General features: G+C 48.6%; 1 protein-coding gene across 1 annotated transcript; it reads left to right on the forward strand.

The window, feature by feature from the left end:
- Nucleotides 1-10,268: 10,268 nt before the first annotated feature.
- Nucleotides 10,269-13,515, forward strand: MRPL11 (mitochondrial ribosomal protein L11). Its single transcript, XM_046014369.1, has 5 exons — nucleotides 10,269-10,472; nucleotides 10,824-10,919; nucleotides 11,507-11,600; nucleotides 11,687-11,846; nucleotides 13,216-13,515. Exons 1-5 carry the CDS (start codon nucleotides 10,350-10,352, stop codon nucleotides 13,319-13,321), a joined length of 579 nt encoding a protein of 192 aa, XP_045870325.1. The 5' UTR covers nucleotides 10,269-10,349; the 3' UTR covers nucleotides 13,322-13,515.
- Nucleotides 13,516-16,851: the final 3,336 nt, after the last annotated feature.

Raw genomic sequence — 16,851 nt, forward strand, 5'->3', positions numbered from 1 at the left:
CGGCCGCGGGACTCTCCACCTCCTGCCCAAGACCCCGCCTCCCAAATGGGAACCCGTGGAATTAGAGGAGAGAAGCGAGGGCCGGAAGGAGAGAAGGAAAATACTAGAGGAATCGGAGGAGGGGGTTGTCCGTCAGCAGGAAGGACGAGGAAGAATGCTGCTATTGACTGGACTTGAAGACCTGTCTTCAGCCTAGCTCAGTCACTTTCTCGAGAGGTGACCTCTGGCTGGCTCTGGACCCGGGGTGTCGGGGAACACCTCCTTCCTTCCCTCTAGTACGCACACACTACCCGAGAAGCCAAAAAAGGGATGGAGGCCTTGGGGAGCACGCAGCTCCTTCTGGGCCTGCAAGAGATCTATCAGTCTATGCCAGGTGCCATGCTCTGTGCTTTGAGCGCAATAAGACTTTTAATCTCTGGGAGGCAGGCACGATAACCCCCCATTTTACAGATGAGAAAACAGAGTTGTACAAACTTAACTTGGAACGTGGTTATCTTGCTAGAAAGGGACCAGGAGTAGATCTCAGCTGTGTGACTCCAAAATCTGGACTCTTAACTTCTATACCTTGTTGTTATGATGAGGAATGGCAGGATGGGGTTCAGAGGTACAGAGCAGGAGAGACCCAGAAATGCATCAGATAAGATCCCTACAGCACATTATTTCTCAGTATGTTTGGAACCATAACCAAGAGCTGGGGGGAAGCCCACAGAGTAGACCCTTAAATACTCTCTGGAGTATTTATTGAGGAAATCAAGGAAGGCTGTACAGAGGAGGTGTCCTTTGGCTCCAGTCATGAAGGAGAAGTGAAAGTTTGTCCATACATTCCTGAAAGAGAGCATTCTTCCTCGTCTCCCCCAATCTTGTTGCTTGTGAAGCTCCCTGTCTCCTGGACCCCCCCTGGGCCCCACCACATCCACACACTCCACTGACTCCCCCACCTAAAAATAGTCCATGATACCAACTGCTTTGCCAACTGTTTGGGGGGCCCAGCAGCCAGATGAAACAAGAAGGGAGCTAGCAGCACGTCCTTTAGGGACAAAGACACTCATTAATCAAAGAGAGGCTCCCTGAGAGGCCACCACTGAGGAGGCCAGACTGCTGGGCTGTCAGCAGCCGATCTTACAAATCCTGCATCACAGCAGAGCTGCCGTCCCTGAATGCCTGCTGTGTGCCCACCTCCATGCCACGTACGTACAGCCACCACGGACACGGGGACCGAGGGACAGTCTCACTCCTCTTCGCATTCCCAGCTTCCAGCATATTCCCACATTCCCACACATCCAGAGCAGGCCCTCAGCAAACATGTGCTCAATAACTATTAGAATCTCCAGTTTACAGATGAGGAAACTGAGGCTCAGGGAACAGGGTAAGAGATACTTGCCCCAGGTCACACACTCATGCAAGCACATAGCTGAGCCCTAGGGCTACCATCTGACAGCAGACTGCAGGGAGGAAGGACTGAGAGAGATTCCAGGGCACTGCAGGAGGCAGAGATTTCTCCTGTGGAGCAGTGCACCTGGGACCAGAGCTATGTGGTGAGCACAGCCAGACCACAAAAGGCCTCCTGAAACCTGGGGTGAGCCTGGTCCCAGCATTGTCCAGGTGGGAGAGAGGAAGGGAGTGTTGGGACACCACCAACAGACACAAGTGCCCAAGTTCCAGCCTTGACTTCTGGCTCTGTCTTAAGAACTCCAGTTTCTGGGGCACCTGGGCAGCTCAGTGGGTTAAAGCCTCTGCCTTCGGCTCAGGTCATGGTCCCAGGGTCCTGGGATCGAGCCCCATATCAGGCTCTCTGCTCCATGGGGAGCCTGCTTCCTCCTCTCTCTCTCTGCCCGCCTCTCTGCCTGCTTGTGATCTCAGTCTGTCAAATAAATAAATAAAATATTAAAAAAAAAAGAACTCCAGCTTCTTAATCTCTCCAGACCTCATGTTCCTTATTTATAAAATGGGAATAGTAATAGTACCTGCCTATCATGGGATACAAATTTGCACTATTGTTCTGAAATCCCTTTGTTTAACCCCTGCCTTCTCTCTCTTCAATCTAGATCTTCCAAAAAAAGGGGGGGGCAACAAAGAAAGGAACAAGACACAACCTCTATTTCTTCAATTCTTGGGTCCAAGTGTCTGAAGACAAGTGGCTGGCATTAAGTTTGGAAGAAAATTTGTGTATATACTTCAGAAAAGATGTTGAAGAAAATCCAACAACAAGGAACTTTCTGGGCTAAGATATCTGGAGAGAAGGAAGGGCTAAGATGGTGGGCTGTACCTCTGAGACCCTTGTAAGTGAGAATGGGAGCTGGCGAAAGGAATGGACCCTCAGGTCGATTTGGGGATCCAAACCCTATCCCTTTAAAGAGACCAAATTTGATTGGATCAGTTTATGGAGAAATTTATGTCCCAGGACATTGTTGAAAACAATAGAGGACTTGGCTAGCATTGAGTAGAGTTTAACCGCTGGGTGTGTCCAGGGAAAGAGTCAGTCAAGGAGCGGGCTACCCAAACCACTGTCATCCCAGGGTGACTGTGGGCACACCCAGGGCTGCACTTCCTCAGGATCAAGACATGCTTTATATTTAGACTGGGAAGTAGAGGAGTTGGGGGGAGATAGACTTCACTAAAATAACCCAGCCAGGGGCGCCTGGGTGGCTCAGCGGGTTAAAGCCTCTGCCTTTGGCTCAGGTCATGATCTTGGGGTCCTGGGATTGAGCCCCACATCAGGCTCTCTGCTCCTCAGGGAGACTGCATTCCCCCCCCCCCGACCCCTGCCTCTGCCTGCCTCTCTGCCTACTTGTGGTCTCTCTCTCTGTCAAATTAAAAAATATATATATTTAAAATAACCCAGCCAGGGGCGCTTGGGTGGGTCAGTGGGTTAAGCCTCTGCCTTCAGCTCAGGTCATGGTCTCAGGGTCCTGGGATCGAGCCCTGAGTCAGGCTTTCTGCTTAGCCCAGGCCTGCTTTCCCTCTCCCCCTCTGCCTGCCTCTCTGCCTACTTGTGATCTCTCTCTCTGTGTCAAATAAATAAATTAAATCCTTAAAAATTTTTTAAATAAAATAACCCAGCCAGTCACTAAACAGACAAACGACCATAACAAGCCTCAGAGGGGGTAGAACAATACTGAGTTGCTACAATATAGGAATTAAACTCTTCAGTTTCCAACAACAACAACAAAAAAATAAAGTTCATGCAAAAAAAAAAACAGGAAAGGATGACCCACAGACTGAGACAAAAGCAGGCAGGCGTTGTCCGGATGTGGGGAATTTGGTATCCTCACACACTGCTCACAGGAGTGTAAAATGGTGCAGCGGGTTAGGAAAACAGACCAGCAGTGCCTCGAGCAGTTAAACATAGAGTTACCACATGAGCCAGCAATTCCACTCTTAGGTGTATACCAAGAGAAATGTAACGTTAGAAATAAAGAAATTCGGGGCGCCTGGGTGGCTCAGTGGGTTAAAGCCTCTGCCTTCGGCTCAGATCATAATCCCAGGGTCCTGGCAAATAAACAAAATCTTTTTTAAAAATTAAAAAATTTGAAAAAAGAAATGAAAGTCAAGGAAGTCAGTAGCGCAAAAATCAGGAAGGTGGTCATAATTGGGAAGGAGCTCCCAGGGGAGGGGGGGGGGGGGCGGGGTGCGGCTTCAGGGAGCTGTCCATGGTGCTGTCCAGTTTCTTGACTGAGTGGTACTCACCTGGGTACTTGTTTTGTAATAGTCAAGCTGTACACTTATGTTATGTGGGCTATTTGTTTGTTTATGATATTTTTCAAAAGATTTTTATTTATTTATTTATTTATTTGACAGACAGAGATCACAAGTAGGCAGAGAGGCAGGCCGAGAAAGAGAAAGGGAAGCAGGCTCCTTGCTGAGCAGAGAGCCCGATGTGAGGTTCGATCCCAGCACCCTGGGATCATAACCAGAGCCGAAGGCAGAGGCTTTAACCCACTGAGCCACCCAGGCACCCTGTTTATGATATTTTAAAATAGAAGTGCTTAAAATAAGAAGATTTGTTTCAATCAAACTCTCACACTCTGCAATTTGAACAGGTAGGGTCTTGTTCCAGTGAAACTACAGGGACTTTCTTTTTCTTTTCCTTTTTCTTTTTGCCCATGAGCATTAGTATGAAAGACATTTTTATTATGGTCCAATAGACACACAGCCACACAAGGGAAACACCAGTGTGACAAGACAATACATATCTTTGCTCCATGTGACATACTTGTTCTTTCTGTTCCATTCTGTGTTGTTAAAAATGTTAGTTGAACTCATGAAACCAATTCAATAACCCACTGATAGTCCACAATGCTAGTTTTTAAAAAGTCTTGTCTGGGGGCGCCTGGGTGGCTCAGTGGGTTAAGCCTCTGTCTTCAGCTCAGGTCATGATCTCGGGTTCCTGGGATTAAGCCCTGCATTGGGCTCTCTGCTCAGCAGGGAGCCTACTTCCCCTTCTCTCTCTGCCTGCCTCTCTGCCTACTTGTGATCTCTCTCTCTACGTCAAATAAATAAATAAAATATTTAAAATAAATAAATAAATAAAAAGTCTTTTCTGAGATCAAGGTGTCAGCAGGTCTGGTTTCTTTTGAGGCTTCTCTTCTTGGTTTACAGATGACCACCCTCTTGCTGTGTCCTCATGTGGTGAGGACACCTTTCCTCTGTGCATGTCTGTGTCTTGATCTCCTCTTATAAGGACAGCAGTCAGATTATTAGGACCCAACCTAACTGCCTCATTTTAACTCACCTACATTTTTGTTTTGTTTTATTTTATTTTAAAGATTTTATTTATTAATCTGAGAGAGAGAGAGTGGGCAAGAGAGAGAGCACAAGCTTGGGGAGGGGCAGAGGAAGGGGTAGAAGGAGACTCCCTGCTGAGCAGGGATGGAGGCTTTATCCCAGGATACCTGGGATCAGGACCTGAGCCAAAGGCAGACACACTTAACCAACTGAGCCACCTGGGTGGCTCCTATCTCTTTAAAGACCCATATCCAAACACAGTCACACTCTTAGGTAATGGGTTAAAGCTTCAAGATATTACTTTGGAAAGGAGAGAATACGGCCCATAAGAAACACCTTCCTGAGGGGAAGGGAGGCAGAGGGAGGCAGTAGAAAAAGGAAGAAAGAATTCCCAGGTCTATACATCTACAAATAGGGGGGCACGGGGCAACAAGGGTGTGTCCACTCTGGTTGATTGGATGGTGAGGTATGGAGTATGAGGTTGGAGAAGGTGGCAGGGGCTATGAAGTGTAGACTTTAGTTTGAAGAGTGTTGAGTCCCAGCAGGATCCCCTGGGACCCTGGAGGGAGATCCCAGAAAGCTGAACTTAACAAGTGTTTCAAATGGACCAAGACCCACACCTGGGAAAAGAAGCTGTAGGTGTCACCGACAAGCTTTAGATGGGGCCTCACACTGGCTGACTTGGAGAGGACAGACTGGTGGGGGGGGGGGCAAGAATGGAGGCAGAGAGGCCATAGCTGGGGCTGCCCTGAGTACCTAACTGACAATACTAGTAGTTAGCTTCCATAGAGTACTTACTGGATGCCTTGAGCCAGGCCTGAGCTAAGTACTCTGTTTATGGAATCATATTAAATTCTCTCAACAGTCCTATATGGTAGGTGCTTGTTAATTCTTATTTCTCAGTTAAGAAAACTGAGGCCCAGACAGCTGCAAGCATTCGCCTGAAGTCACGGAGCTAGGGAGAAGTGTGTGTTTGGGATGCCAGCCCTGCTCTCTGGCAGTCACAGAGGAGATGGCAGAATTGGTGGGATCAGTGGTGACATAAGTGGGTGGGATTCAGGACAGATTGAACATGGGGACTGAGGGAGAGGGGTGAACTGTATGTGGGCAGTTCTGGGTCCTTAACTCTCCATATGTGCAATCAAAAGTGGAAGGGGGCTCAGCTTACTCCTTCTCCCTCTGCCTCCCCCTTCTCTGCCTACAGTTCTGTGCTGCTCCAGGGGGCTCCTAGGATACCAGGAATAGGGCTGAGCATTGTTTGTGTGACAAGTACAGATCTTAGTTCAGACTTCCTGCACATAAGATATAGAATTTGCTTTTCTCTGACTCAACTTCATCTCTGTTTCTATTGGTGGAAATTTGGAGTTCCTTCCCTTTACCCCAGGAGGACACAACTGGCACCCAATGCTGTCTGTTCACACGGTGAGATGAGATGGCTCGACAGGACCTCCACCCTAAGAAGGCCTCTGTCCAGGCAACCTTAATCTCCACGGCTGGTGGCTTCTCTGCTGTCTCCCCATTACACCTCAAAGCATAGGAGACTTTCTGCTGCGCCAGGGCGCAGGCATTCCTGCCAAGCATGCCTTTGTCACAGCTACACAGCTGTTCCCTCTCTAAGGTCTTGTGCCTCCTTGAGGAAGGGGATTAGCCACCCACTGACTCCTGGCCTAAACCACTTTTCCGGGGTCCACTACCCACCCGGAGAGCTGGCTTCAAGCTTTGCAGCTGGGACGTCCTAAGTCTCCCTGTCACTCCACATCCCTCTTTTCTCCTCTTCCTTGCAGCCCCGTGAATCCTTCTATGCCACGTACGTCGGAGGTCACAGTATAAAACCCCTACTTATAATGTATTGTCCAGGCATTTTCATTTTCTGCTGAGCGCAGGCTCAATTTTAGCTTGATTTCTACTTCTTTACTTCTTTTTCTCAGACTGCTCTCCTGCAGCTTCCGATACCCCATCTCCTGGCCTTCTAACTCTGTGGCTGCTCCTTCTTGGTTTCTTTTGCTTCCTCTCTCTTCTCTTCTTTCCCCTTTTTAAATGCTGACTTCTCTTCTTTCCTCCTTGGGTGATCTCAGTCCTGGCCCTGGCCCCAAGGACTATCAGTCCCTAAGCTACAGATGCCAGCATTTCTGTGTGCAGCTCAGGCGTCTCTCCCAGACCAGGCCCTGTGGCTGAGTGGCCCACGTGCAACCCTGTTGTGCACTAGTCCCAGCGACTGACAACCAGTGTTGTGGCTGGACAGGCCTGGTGTTTTTTGTTTGTTTGTTTGGTCGTTGTTGTTGTTTAGAGAGAGAGTGGCAGGGGGGAGGAGCAGAGGGAAAGAGAGAATTCTTTTTTTTCTCACAAAAACTTTTTAAAAAAGATTTTATCTAGTTATTTAGTTGACAGAGAGAAAGAGAGACAGTGAGAACACAAGCAGGGGGAGTGGGAGAGAGAGAAGCAGGCTTCGCGCAGAGCAGGGAGCATGACGTGGGGTTCATCCCAGGACCCTGGGATCATGACCTGAGCTGAAGGTGATGCTTAATGACTGAGCCACCCAGGCGCCCCGAGAGAGAGAATTCTAAGCAGGCTCCATGTCCACTGTGGAGCCCAAAGTGGGGCTCGATCTCAGGACACTGAAATCATGACCTGAACTGAAATCAAGAGTTGGGCATTTAACCAACTGAGACCCCCAGGTTCCTCCCACCATATGGTTTGTATTTTGAATGGAAGATGCCCTCAGGAATACCATCAGGGAACACGGGGGAAAATGTTATTACAAAAAATAAAAATTTAAATTTAAAAAAAGTTTATTACTCACAGGTCCTGGAAATTGCAGGGCACACCTGGGGCCACACAGCCAGTTCTCAGGAGAGAGAGAAAGGGGACCATCTTGAGTTCTGCTTTTATTGGGGTCCAGGGTGGGAGCCTTAAATTTCACAGACACACTATTTACTGGCGAATTTAAAACAGAAGAGCTGGAATTCAAAGCACGCAAAGACTAAAATCAAGCAGTTCAAATGCTCAGTTACTAAGATCTCTAAAACAAAGGAGCCTCAGGGAGAGAGGGGACTTGACCTGAGTCTTTATATCTAGACTTGTGGCTGGCAATGTGTTTAGATAGTCATCTCTGAAACGAATGTCTCCTTGAAGTGGATGCCTCCATAGTGAAAGCTTAAGCCAGTCACTGACATTACAAAAAAGAGAAACCAGCTGTCTAGGCTTATACTATACTTCCTAACGCAACTCACCATCTTCCACCCATGCTTACATCTCCCGTGTTCCAACACTGAAAGTGAAAGACCTTATCATTCATTTGCCCAAACTCTCCATGCCAGAATCCAGAACATCACCCTGGATGCCTCTCTCCCTCTCCCCAACAAATCACCCACCAAGCACCAAGTTCTGTTGACTGACAAGGCAGCCTAGAGGGTGGTCAGGTGCACTAGAACCAAAGGTCTGGGTTCAAATTCTGACTCTGCCACTTTCTAGTAGCATAGATTTGGACAAGTGACTTGACCTCTCTGGGCTTCAGTTTCCTAGTCCTTAAGGTGGAGAATAATAATAGAACTTATACTTCATAGGATTATAATGAAGTTTACATGAGTTACTATTCATAAAGACTGATACAGTACATATTGCACAAACATTTCCTGACTAAAGTATGTTTCTACCTTCTAAGTATCTCTTGAATTGGTCCCAAGCCACCAACATCTTTCCACTGTCTTCCTGCCCTGGCCTGATGGGTCTTCCTACATCCAGGCTTGCCCTCCCCCAGTCCCTCTACCTACACAAGCTAAGGTCACCTTTCAATGCAACTACTTAACCCTCTCCAGTGATTTCTGCTGCAAGCCACAGCCTTAGCAGGGCTGACAAGACTTGTATGATCCAACCCCCACTCGCCTGTCGCATTGCCATTTTCACCACAGAACACTCTGACCTCACACGTTCCCAAAGCTAGAATAGGGAGTTGCTTCCTTAAAATTTGTAAGAGCTGGAATAATCAAAACTATCCTTCCATTGACAGAAAGTGGAAATTGGCAACAGAACCCACTTTGTCCCAAGCAGCTTTCTTGGCTCCCTGAGCACCTGCCATGCCCATCTGTTTCCTGATACCTTCATTTAGGAAGGATTTATGTCTTTATTTGTAAATAAATTTGTAAATAAAGGCTGGGCAGTGTGGGGTGCCCAGAGATAAATCATACCTAGCTGGGCTTGTTCTGGACCAGACTCTCTTCTAAGCACTTCAATTGAATTCACTAATTTCCTGGGAGGTTGGTACTATTATTAGTCCCACGTTACTAGTCAGTAAACCAAAGCACAGGGAAGTTAATTATTTTGCCCAGGGTTTTACAACTACTAAATCAAAGAGCCAGCTTGATTGCAGACTCTTGCTGAGGCTAAGGAGGTAGAGCGTTATATAAAGACCTTGATAAACTTCAGAAGCAGGAACAATCACATTTAATTAGCGGGAGTCCAAAAAAAAAAAAAAAACAACCCCACAATAAAAAAATCTCACAGTTTACAGTGTGGTTTAACACAGATTATCTCCTTTTACTAGATGAGGCAATATAGAGTCATGGTACATGGCACAAGGTCTAGAATCAGATAATACCAATATTTATTTCCCAGTCTTGTCACACACATAGTAAGTGTTTTTTACTTTTTTTGTGCGTCGACATTCTCATTTTAAAAGGGGTATAATAAAAGAATTTACCTCATGCCATTGTGTTGATTAAATGAGATAATAATGCCCTTAAAGCGCTCAGCACTGTGCCTGGAATGTAGCAACTGCGAAAAAAATTAAAAATCAAATGACATAATAAAACGTTCCCTTATTTTTATTTTATTATCTTATTTTACCAGGCATGATGTATCAAACATGTTCTGGGCCTGTTAAGCCTCACTCACAACAGCCCTGTGAAGGTTTTGTCCTCATTGTACAGTTCATAGCACATGCTTACCAGGTGCCAGGCATTGCTGTAACACTTTGGTAACTCAAACCTCACTACAATCCCTAAAGCTATGTCTACATATTATAATCCTCACTGAATACGCGGAGGAAACTGAACGTAAGTAACTTGAACAAGTTCACAGCCAGCAAGGTAGTTGCTTCCTGGGTGTGTACTCTTAACCACAGTGCCTTTCAATAACCGGCGAGGAAACAGGCGAGGAAAGAAAAAAGAGATTCTCAGGCGGGAGAAGGTGTTCTAAGTTCCTTTCAAATCCAAGGATTATAATCACATCCAGCAGATGGCGCCCCAGAGAGTAGCAACATGCGAGAGTTGCATAGGCGGTCAAAACTACCATGCCCACAATGCTGTGCGAGCATTAAGGTCCTCCTCCTCCTCCAGTTTAGCTGTCCGAGGTATTGCCTATGTGTGCTGCAGGAGGAATGTGTGTATCTGAACCATTGCGCCTTTCCCTATCTCCATTTCGCGAGTTAAAATGTTTTCCCCCTTCATATTACTCTCTTTGTCTTACTGGTTGGAGTACAGAAGGGCTGAAATAACGCTCCTTTTTATTGGCTTCACCTGCCCCAATCTAATTCGAGGACCCTTGACCTCTGACCCAGAATGGCGGCGCCCGAAGCCGTCGCTCTTGCTGTCTCGCTGAGGTGAACTAGGGGCCAGGATCCTCGCGTCATGTCGAAGCTGAGTCGGGCCACTCGGGCCCTCAGGAAGCCCGAGGCCGGCGGCGTAATCCGGACCATCGTGCGGGCAGGCCAGGCCATGTCCGGGCCCCCACTAGGCCCCATCCTGGGCCAGGTGCACCCGTGGCTGGAACTGGGAGCGGGAGGCGCGTGGGGTGGGAGCTAGTAGGCGGCGGAAGGTGCGGGCTCTGGAGGCGGGGAGGCATCGGATTAAAGCGCGGCTCTGCTGCCCTCACGCTTCTGGTCTTGGCGTTCGTTCCGAAACCTTTTCGAGCTTCCTCGGTCCTTCCTCACCGGGCTGTTGGGAGGGGAGGGCCGATGCGCGCAGATCATCGCGCGTGGAGTGTTAGTTGAGTCTGGGTAGCGGAAGGCGTGTGGGGCCGTAAGGGGTGAAGACGAAGGGGGCAGCGGACAGAAGACTCCCCTGGGTGTCCTCGCCGCACTAACGCCCGTGCTTCCCACCCAGAGAGGTGTTTCCATCAACCAGTTCTGCAAGGAGTTCAACGAGAAGACAAAGGGCATCAAAGAAGGCATTCCTTTGCCCACCAAGATTTTTGTGAAGGTGCGCGATCGGGACTCTGATCCTGTTCGGCTTTAGGCTTTTAGTTTAGTCCCAGTCAGGACGCAGTGTTAATTCGTTTTGGGTGTACGGTGTAAGGGTTCATCAGTTCCGTACACCACCTGCCCCGTGCGCGTTGCGACAAGGGCACTCCGTAATCCCCATCACCTAGTGGTCCTGCTTCTTTTTCTTTGCCTTTACTCTTCTTCGTTCCTGAGGGGCTGGGCCCCTGGGGTTGCTGCTCAGCTTCTAACTTTGGGCGAGGCGCTTCCCATTAGGGACTCCCACTTTGCCCATTGGCGCGGTGGAGACGAGGCGGTATCTTCTCTGAGCCCATCCTGCCTTATTGCAGTGCCTGCCATTGCCTCTCCGTTTCCCTGGGGCTTCTAGAGCCGAGTGGGGCCTGGACCAGAGGTGGCTAAGCTGTTAGCTACAGATTTGTTTTCCCTGTGGTTTCGTGGTCTCTTAGATGGACACCGTTGGAAGACGAGTCAAGGGAAGAGGGGACAGAAGTTAGAGGTTCTCTGGGCTGAGGCAGCAGGGGTTGAGGGAGACAGGAGATAATCTCATGTGTTTTCTTTCCTCTTAAGCCTGACAGGACATTTGAAATCAAAATTGGACAACCCACTGTTTCCTACTTCCTGAAAGCAGCTGCGGGGATCGAGAAGGGGGCCCGGCAGACGGGTAAGGGTCGGGGTGGGCACCTGGGATTCTGGGGGCGCTGGGAGGAAGCAGGGACACCTGAAGGCCGACTTGTTTCTTCTTCCCAGGGAAGGAAGTGGCAGGCCTGGTGACCTTGAAGCATGTGTATGAGATCGCCCGAGTCAAAGCTCAGGACGAGGCCTTCGCCCTGCAGGATGTGCCCCTGTCCTCTGTGGTCCGCTCCATCATTGGCTCTGCCCGTTCCCTGGGCATTCGTGTGGTGAAGGAGTGAGTGTCTCGGGAAGGTGCAGTGTGGGGGGAGGGCTTGGAAAGTTCTTGACTCTGAGGCAAAGCTGAGAGGGCCCATTGCAGTGGGAGGGTCAGCTTCTGAGTCAAGGACCTTGGATTCTCGGGAATGGGGAGCCTTATTCATCCCTGTGGAATAAGAATATTAAATACTTGTTATGGGTTAGACATTGTTCTGGACATTGGATACAGCTAGGAACGAGGTAGCCATGCTTGGCCGCGCTCCTACGGAGCTCCGAGTTCAGGGCTGGAGGCAGATGCTAAGTGGAGCGTGAGGCTGTTGGATGGTCCGTGTTGACAAAAGGAAATGCAGGTGTCTGGAGAACAGAGAGTAGAGCTCCTGACTTGGCCTGGTGTGTCGATGAGGACTTCATAGACAGGTGATACTTGGGGAAGGAGGTCAAGGACCGGGGCAAGCGTTCCAAGAAGTGGGAAGTTCCCTGTGAAGGACAGAAGGTGACAAGGTAAGCAAAGAAGGGCGGTCTGCTCTGGCGCGCGGTGCTGGAAGCAGAGTGGGGAATCAGAAGAGAGGTGAGGGGGCGCCTGGGTGGCTCAGTGGGTTAAAGCCTCTGCCTTTGGCTCAGGTCATGATCCCAGGTCTCTGATCCCATGATCTCTGCTTGGCAGGGAGCCTGCTTCCTCCTCTCTCTCTCTCTGCCTGCCTCTGTCCCTACTTGTGATCTCTCTCTGTCAAATAAATAAATAAAATCTAAAAAAAAAAAAAAAAAAAAGGAAGAGAGGTGAGGCAGAAGGACCAGTTGGGAAGGCCGAAGGCTGTTTCTAATTGTCTCAAGTTCAAAACTGATCCCAAGGCCAACAGGGGGCCCCCTCTTGGGATGACCTCAGGGATTAATTCTTTGAATGAGATGGCTGGGAGGGCATCGGACTCAGACAGCAGCAGGGGCAGCACTTGGTCCTTTCTGGGCCTCTTGCTGCTGACGTCACATCCCATGCTGAGGCCAATGGTTGTTTCCCTGAGGGAAGCGGGGATTAAGCAGGGTGTAGGGATAGACTTGACCTTTTGCAAATCTTTACTTTTACCGGGAGTGCAGAGGTGAGTCAGTCTGACCCCCGCTTTTGGGGGGTACAGGCGCACAGCCTGATGACTTCTTTGTACAAAGGGTTTGGGGGCCAGAGGAAAGGGCAGGTAATCTGGACTGGAGTATAGCAGAGGCCTCCAAGGACTGGCAGGACTTTACAAAGGGAATATAAGGTAGGGGTGGGGGGTGGCGAAGCTATGGAGGGTGGGGAGTTCAGGGAGGGAGAAGGGGCTCCGAGACAGTGGTGTGGGCCCTTGTGAGCTCCCCAGCAGTGACTGGTCATTCACTGTTTTTCTGCACCTGTTTTTCAGCCTCAGTTCAGAAGAGCTGGCAGCTTTCCAGAAGGAGCGAGCCGAATTCCTGGCTGCCCAGAAAGAGGCCGATTTGGCAGCACAGGCGGAAGCTGCCAAGAAGTGACCCCTGTCCCCCACGCTCCAGGATTTTGAAGGGAGCAGCTGGCATGGAGGCCAGTTGGAAAAGCTGTACCAAACGGGCGGAAGGGAGGCAACACCAAGCTGATTATTGTTTCCGTGACTTTAAATTATATATTTTTACACGTATGACAGTATCAAGAGATCAAGCTTATTAAATAAACACCCTTTTGTCACTCACCCTTGACTTTTGTCTCGGGACCCGAGGGGAAAAGGACCAATGGCCACGGGAGCCAACACGGACAGACATCAGCTTCCGTCAGGAAGAGGGTCTTCATGCTGTTCTCATGCCGTGTAATCTGATCCTCAGCCAAGCAGAGCGCCGTGCCCAGGTTCTGAATCGGGGGCCGAGGTAGCAGAGCTCCAGCCTCCTGATTCAAAATCAGAGAGAACGGGTGGAGGCCGGGGATGCGGAGGCTTAGATGTACAGAAGCAGCCTCCATCGAAAATAGGTCATCTCTTTAGAACTCAGCGCCTCCCCAGAAACACACTGCCCTGGGGACTAAGTCACAGCCCCGAGCAGAGTTCCTGCGCAGAGCACCTCAGGTCCCAGGGGCGACTTCCGGCCCATCTACTAAGGTGACCCTTGTCCTAGGAGAGGTGCTAGCTGAGCGTGAACTATTGTGGAGTTCGTGACGGTGGGCCCACAGAAGCAAAGCTTCAGTGCACCTGCCCAAGCTGGGGGAGGCCTTCGGGAAGCCCCTGGCCTTTCATTTTCCTCATTATCCAGAACATCAAGGATTCCTGTCTTCTCAAAGAGAGGAGGAGATGGGGTGGAAATGGGGTTCACGTTTACCGGGCATCTGTTTGGTGCTAGGAACTTTGTTTCACCCAAGATTTGGAAAGCATAGAAACACCTGCAACAACTAAACACCTGTAATCCCACCGCCCAGTAAGATTTTATTTATGTGACAGAGAGCCCAAGCAGGGGGAGAGGGAGAAGCAGGCTCCCCACTGAGCAGAGAGCCAGACACGGGGCTTGATCCCAGGACGCTGGAATCGACCTGACCCGAAGGCAGGTGCTTAACTGACTGAGCAACCCAGGAGCCCCAAGAGAGAATCTTAAGCAGGCTTCACGTTCAGTGTGGGGCCTGTCGCAGGACTCGGCCTCAAACCCTGAGATCATGATCTAAGCCAAAATCTAGAGTTGGATGCTTAGCCGACTGAGCCCCCCAGGTACCCCTATATATGATTCTTTTTTTTTTTTTTTTTTGGTATAAGATTTTTTAAGAAAACAAATTGGGCTCATACTTTGGATACTGTTTTGATCTACTTTTACTTGTTTTCTAAAATCTATTTATTTTTTTTATTAAGTAAACTCCTGGGGCTCAAACTCAGAACCCTAAGATCCATAGTTGCTCTACTGGCTGGCTCCGTTGGTTGAGCGTCTGCCTCTGGCTCAGGGTGTGATCCCAGGGTCCTGGGATCGAGCCCTGCATTGGGCTCATGACCTGAGCCGAAGGCAGATGCTTAACTGACGGAGCCACCCCAACATCTCAAACTTTTTCTATGCCTCTGTTTTATTTTTTTATGTCTATTTTTCAAAGATTTTATTTATTTATTTGACAGAGAGACACAGAGAGGGGACACAAGCAGGGGGAGTGGGAGAGGGAGAAGCAGGCTTCCTGCTGAGCAGGGAGCCCAATGCGGGGCTCGATCCCAGGACCCTGGTGTGGTAAGCCACCCTCCAAAACTGTCCCCAAAGATTCTCAACTTTTAGTCATTCACGCCCACCCACATTGTTCCAGGGTTGGCCTATGTCACTAGCAGACTACAGCAGAAGTGATGTTACGTCACTTCCAAGATTCGGTTATAAAAGACCCCATAGTTCCCATCTTGGTTGCTTTCTCTCCTTTGTTGCAGACCCACCCCCTCCCCTGCTAGCCCTGGTCCTTGCAACCACTAATCTTCTCCACCCCCACCTCCGTGAGAGAGAGGTCTTTGTTCTCATTTCTAGAATGTTATGTAAGCGGATTCATACAGTATGTGTCCTGTTGAGATTATCTTTCTTCTCACTCAGCATAATGCCTTTTTAAAATTTCTTTTCAGTGTAACAGAATTCATTGTTTATGCACCACACCCAGTGCTCCATGCAATACGTGCCCTCCCTATTACCCACCACCTGGCTCCCCCAACCTCCCACCCCCCCGCCCCTTCAAAACCCTCAGGTTGTTTTTCAGAGTCCATGGTCTCTCATGGTTCACCTCCCCTTCCAATTTCCCTCAACTCCCTTCTCCTCTCCATCTCCCCATGTCCTCCATGTTCTTTGTTATGCTCCACAAATAAGTGAAACCATATGATAATTGACTCTCTCTGCTTGACTTATTTCACTCAGCATAATCTCTTCCAGTCCATCCATGTTGATTCAAAAGTTGGGTATTCATCCTTTCTGATGGAGGCATAATACTCCATAGTGTATATGGACCATATCTTCCTTATCCATTCATCCATTGAAGGGCATCTTCGCTCTTCCCACAGTTTGGCGACCATGGCCATTGCTGCTATAAACATTGGGGTACAGATGGCCCTTTTTTCACTACATCTATATCTTTGGGGTAAATACCCAGTCGTGCAATTGCAGGGTCATAGGGAAGCTCTACTTTTAAATTCTTAAGGAATCTCCACACTGTTCTCCAAATTGGCTGCACCAACTTGCATTCCCACCAACAGTGTAAGAGGGTTCCCCTTTCTCCACATCCTCTCCAACACACGTTGTTTCCTGTCTTGCTAATTTTGGCCATTCTAACTGGTGTAAGGTGGTAGCTCAATGTGGTTTTAATTTGAATCTCCCTGCTGGCTAGTGATGATGAACATTTTTTCATGTGTCTGATAGCCATTTGTATGTCTTCATTGGAGAAGTGTCTGTTCATATCTTCTGCCCATTTTTTGATATGATTATCTGCTTTGTGTGTGTTGAGTTTGAGAAGTTCTTTATAGTTCCTGGATATCAACCTTTTGTCTGTACTGTCATTTGCAAATATCTTCTCCCATTCCGTGGGTTGCCTCTTTGTTTTGTTGACTGTTTCCTTTGCTGTGCAGAAGCTTTTAATCTTGATGAAGTCCCAAAAGTTCATTTTCGCTTTTGTTTCCTTTGCCTTTGGAGACATATCTTGAAAGAAGTTGCTGTGGCTGATATCGAAGACGTTAATGCCTATGTTCTCCTCTAGGATTCTGATGGATTCCTGTCTCACGTTGAGGTCTTTTATCCATTTCGAGTTTATCTTTGTGTACGGTGTAAGAGAATGGTCGAGTTTCATTCTTCTACATATAGCTGTCCAATTTTCCCAGCACCATTTATTGAAGAGACTGTCTTTTTCCCACTGTATATTTTTTCCTGCTTTGTCAAAGATTACTTGACCATAGAGTTGAGGGTCCATATCTGGGCTCTCTATCTGTTCCACTGGTCTATGTGTCTGTTTTTATGCCAGTACCACGCTGTCTTGGTGATCACAGCTTTGTAGTAAAGCTTGAAATTAGGTAGCGTGATGCCGCCAGTTTTGTTTTTCTTTTTCAAGA

This window comes from Meles meles, chromosome 8 (genome assembly GCF_922984935.1).
Source record: "Meles meles chromosome 8, mMelMel3.1 paternal haplotype, whole genome shotgun sequence".
Lineage (NCBI taxonomy): Eukaryota > Metazoa > Chordata > Mammalia > Carnivora > Mustelidae > Meles > Meles meles.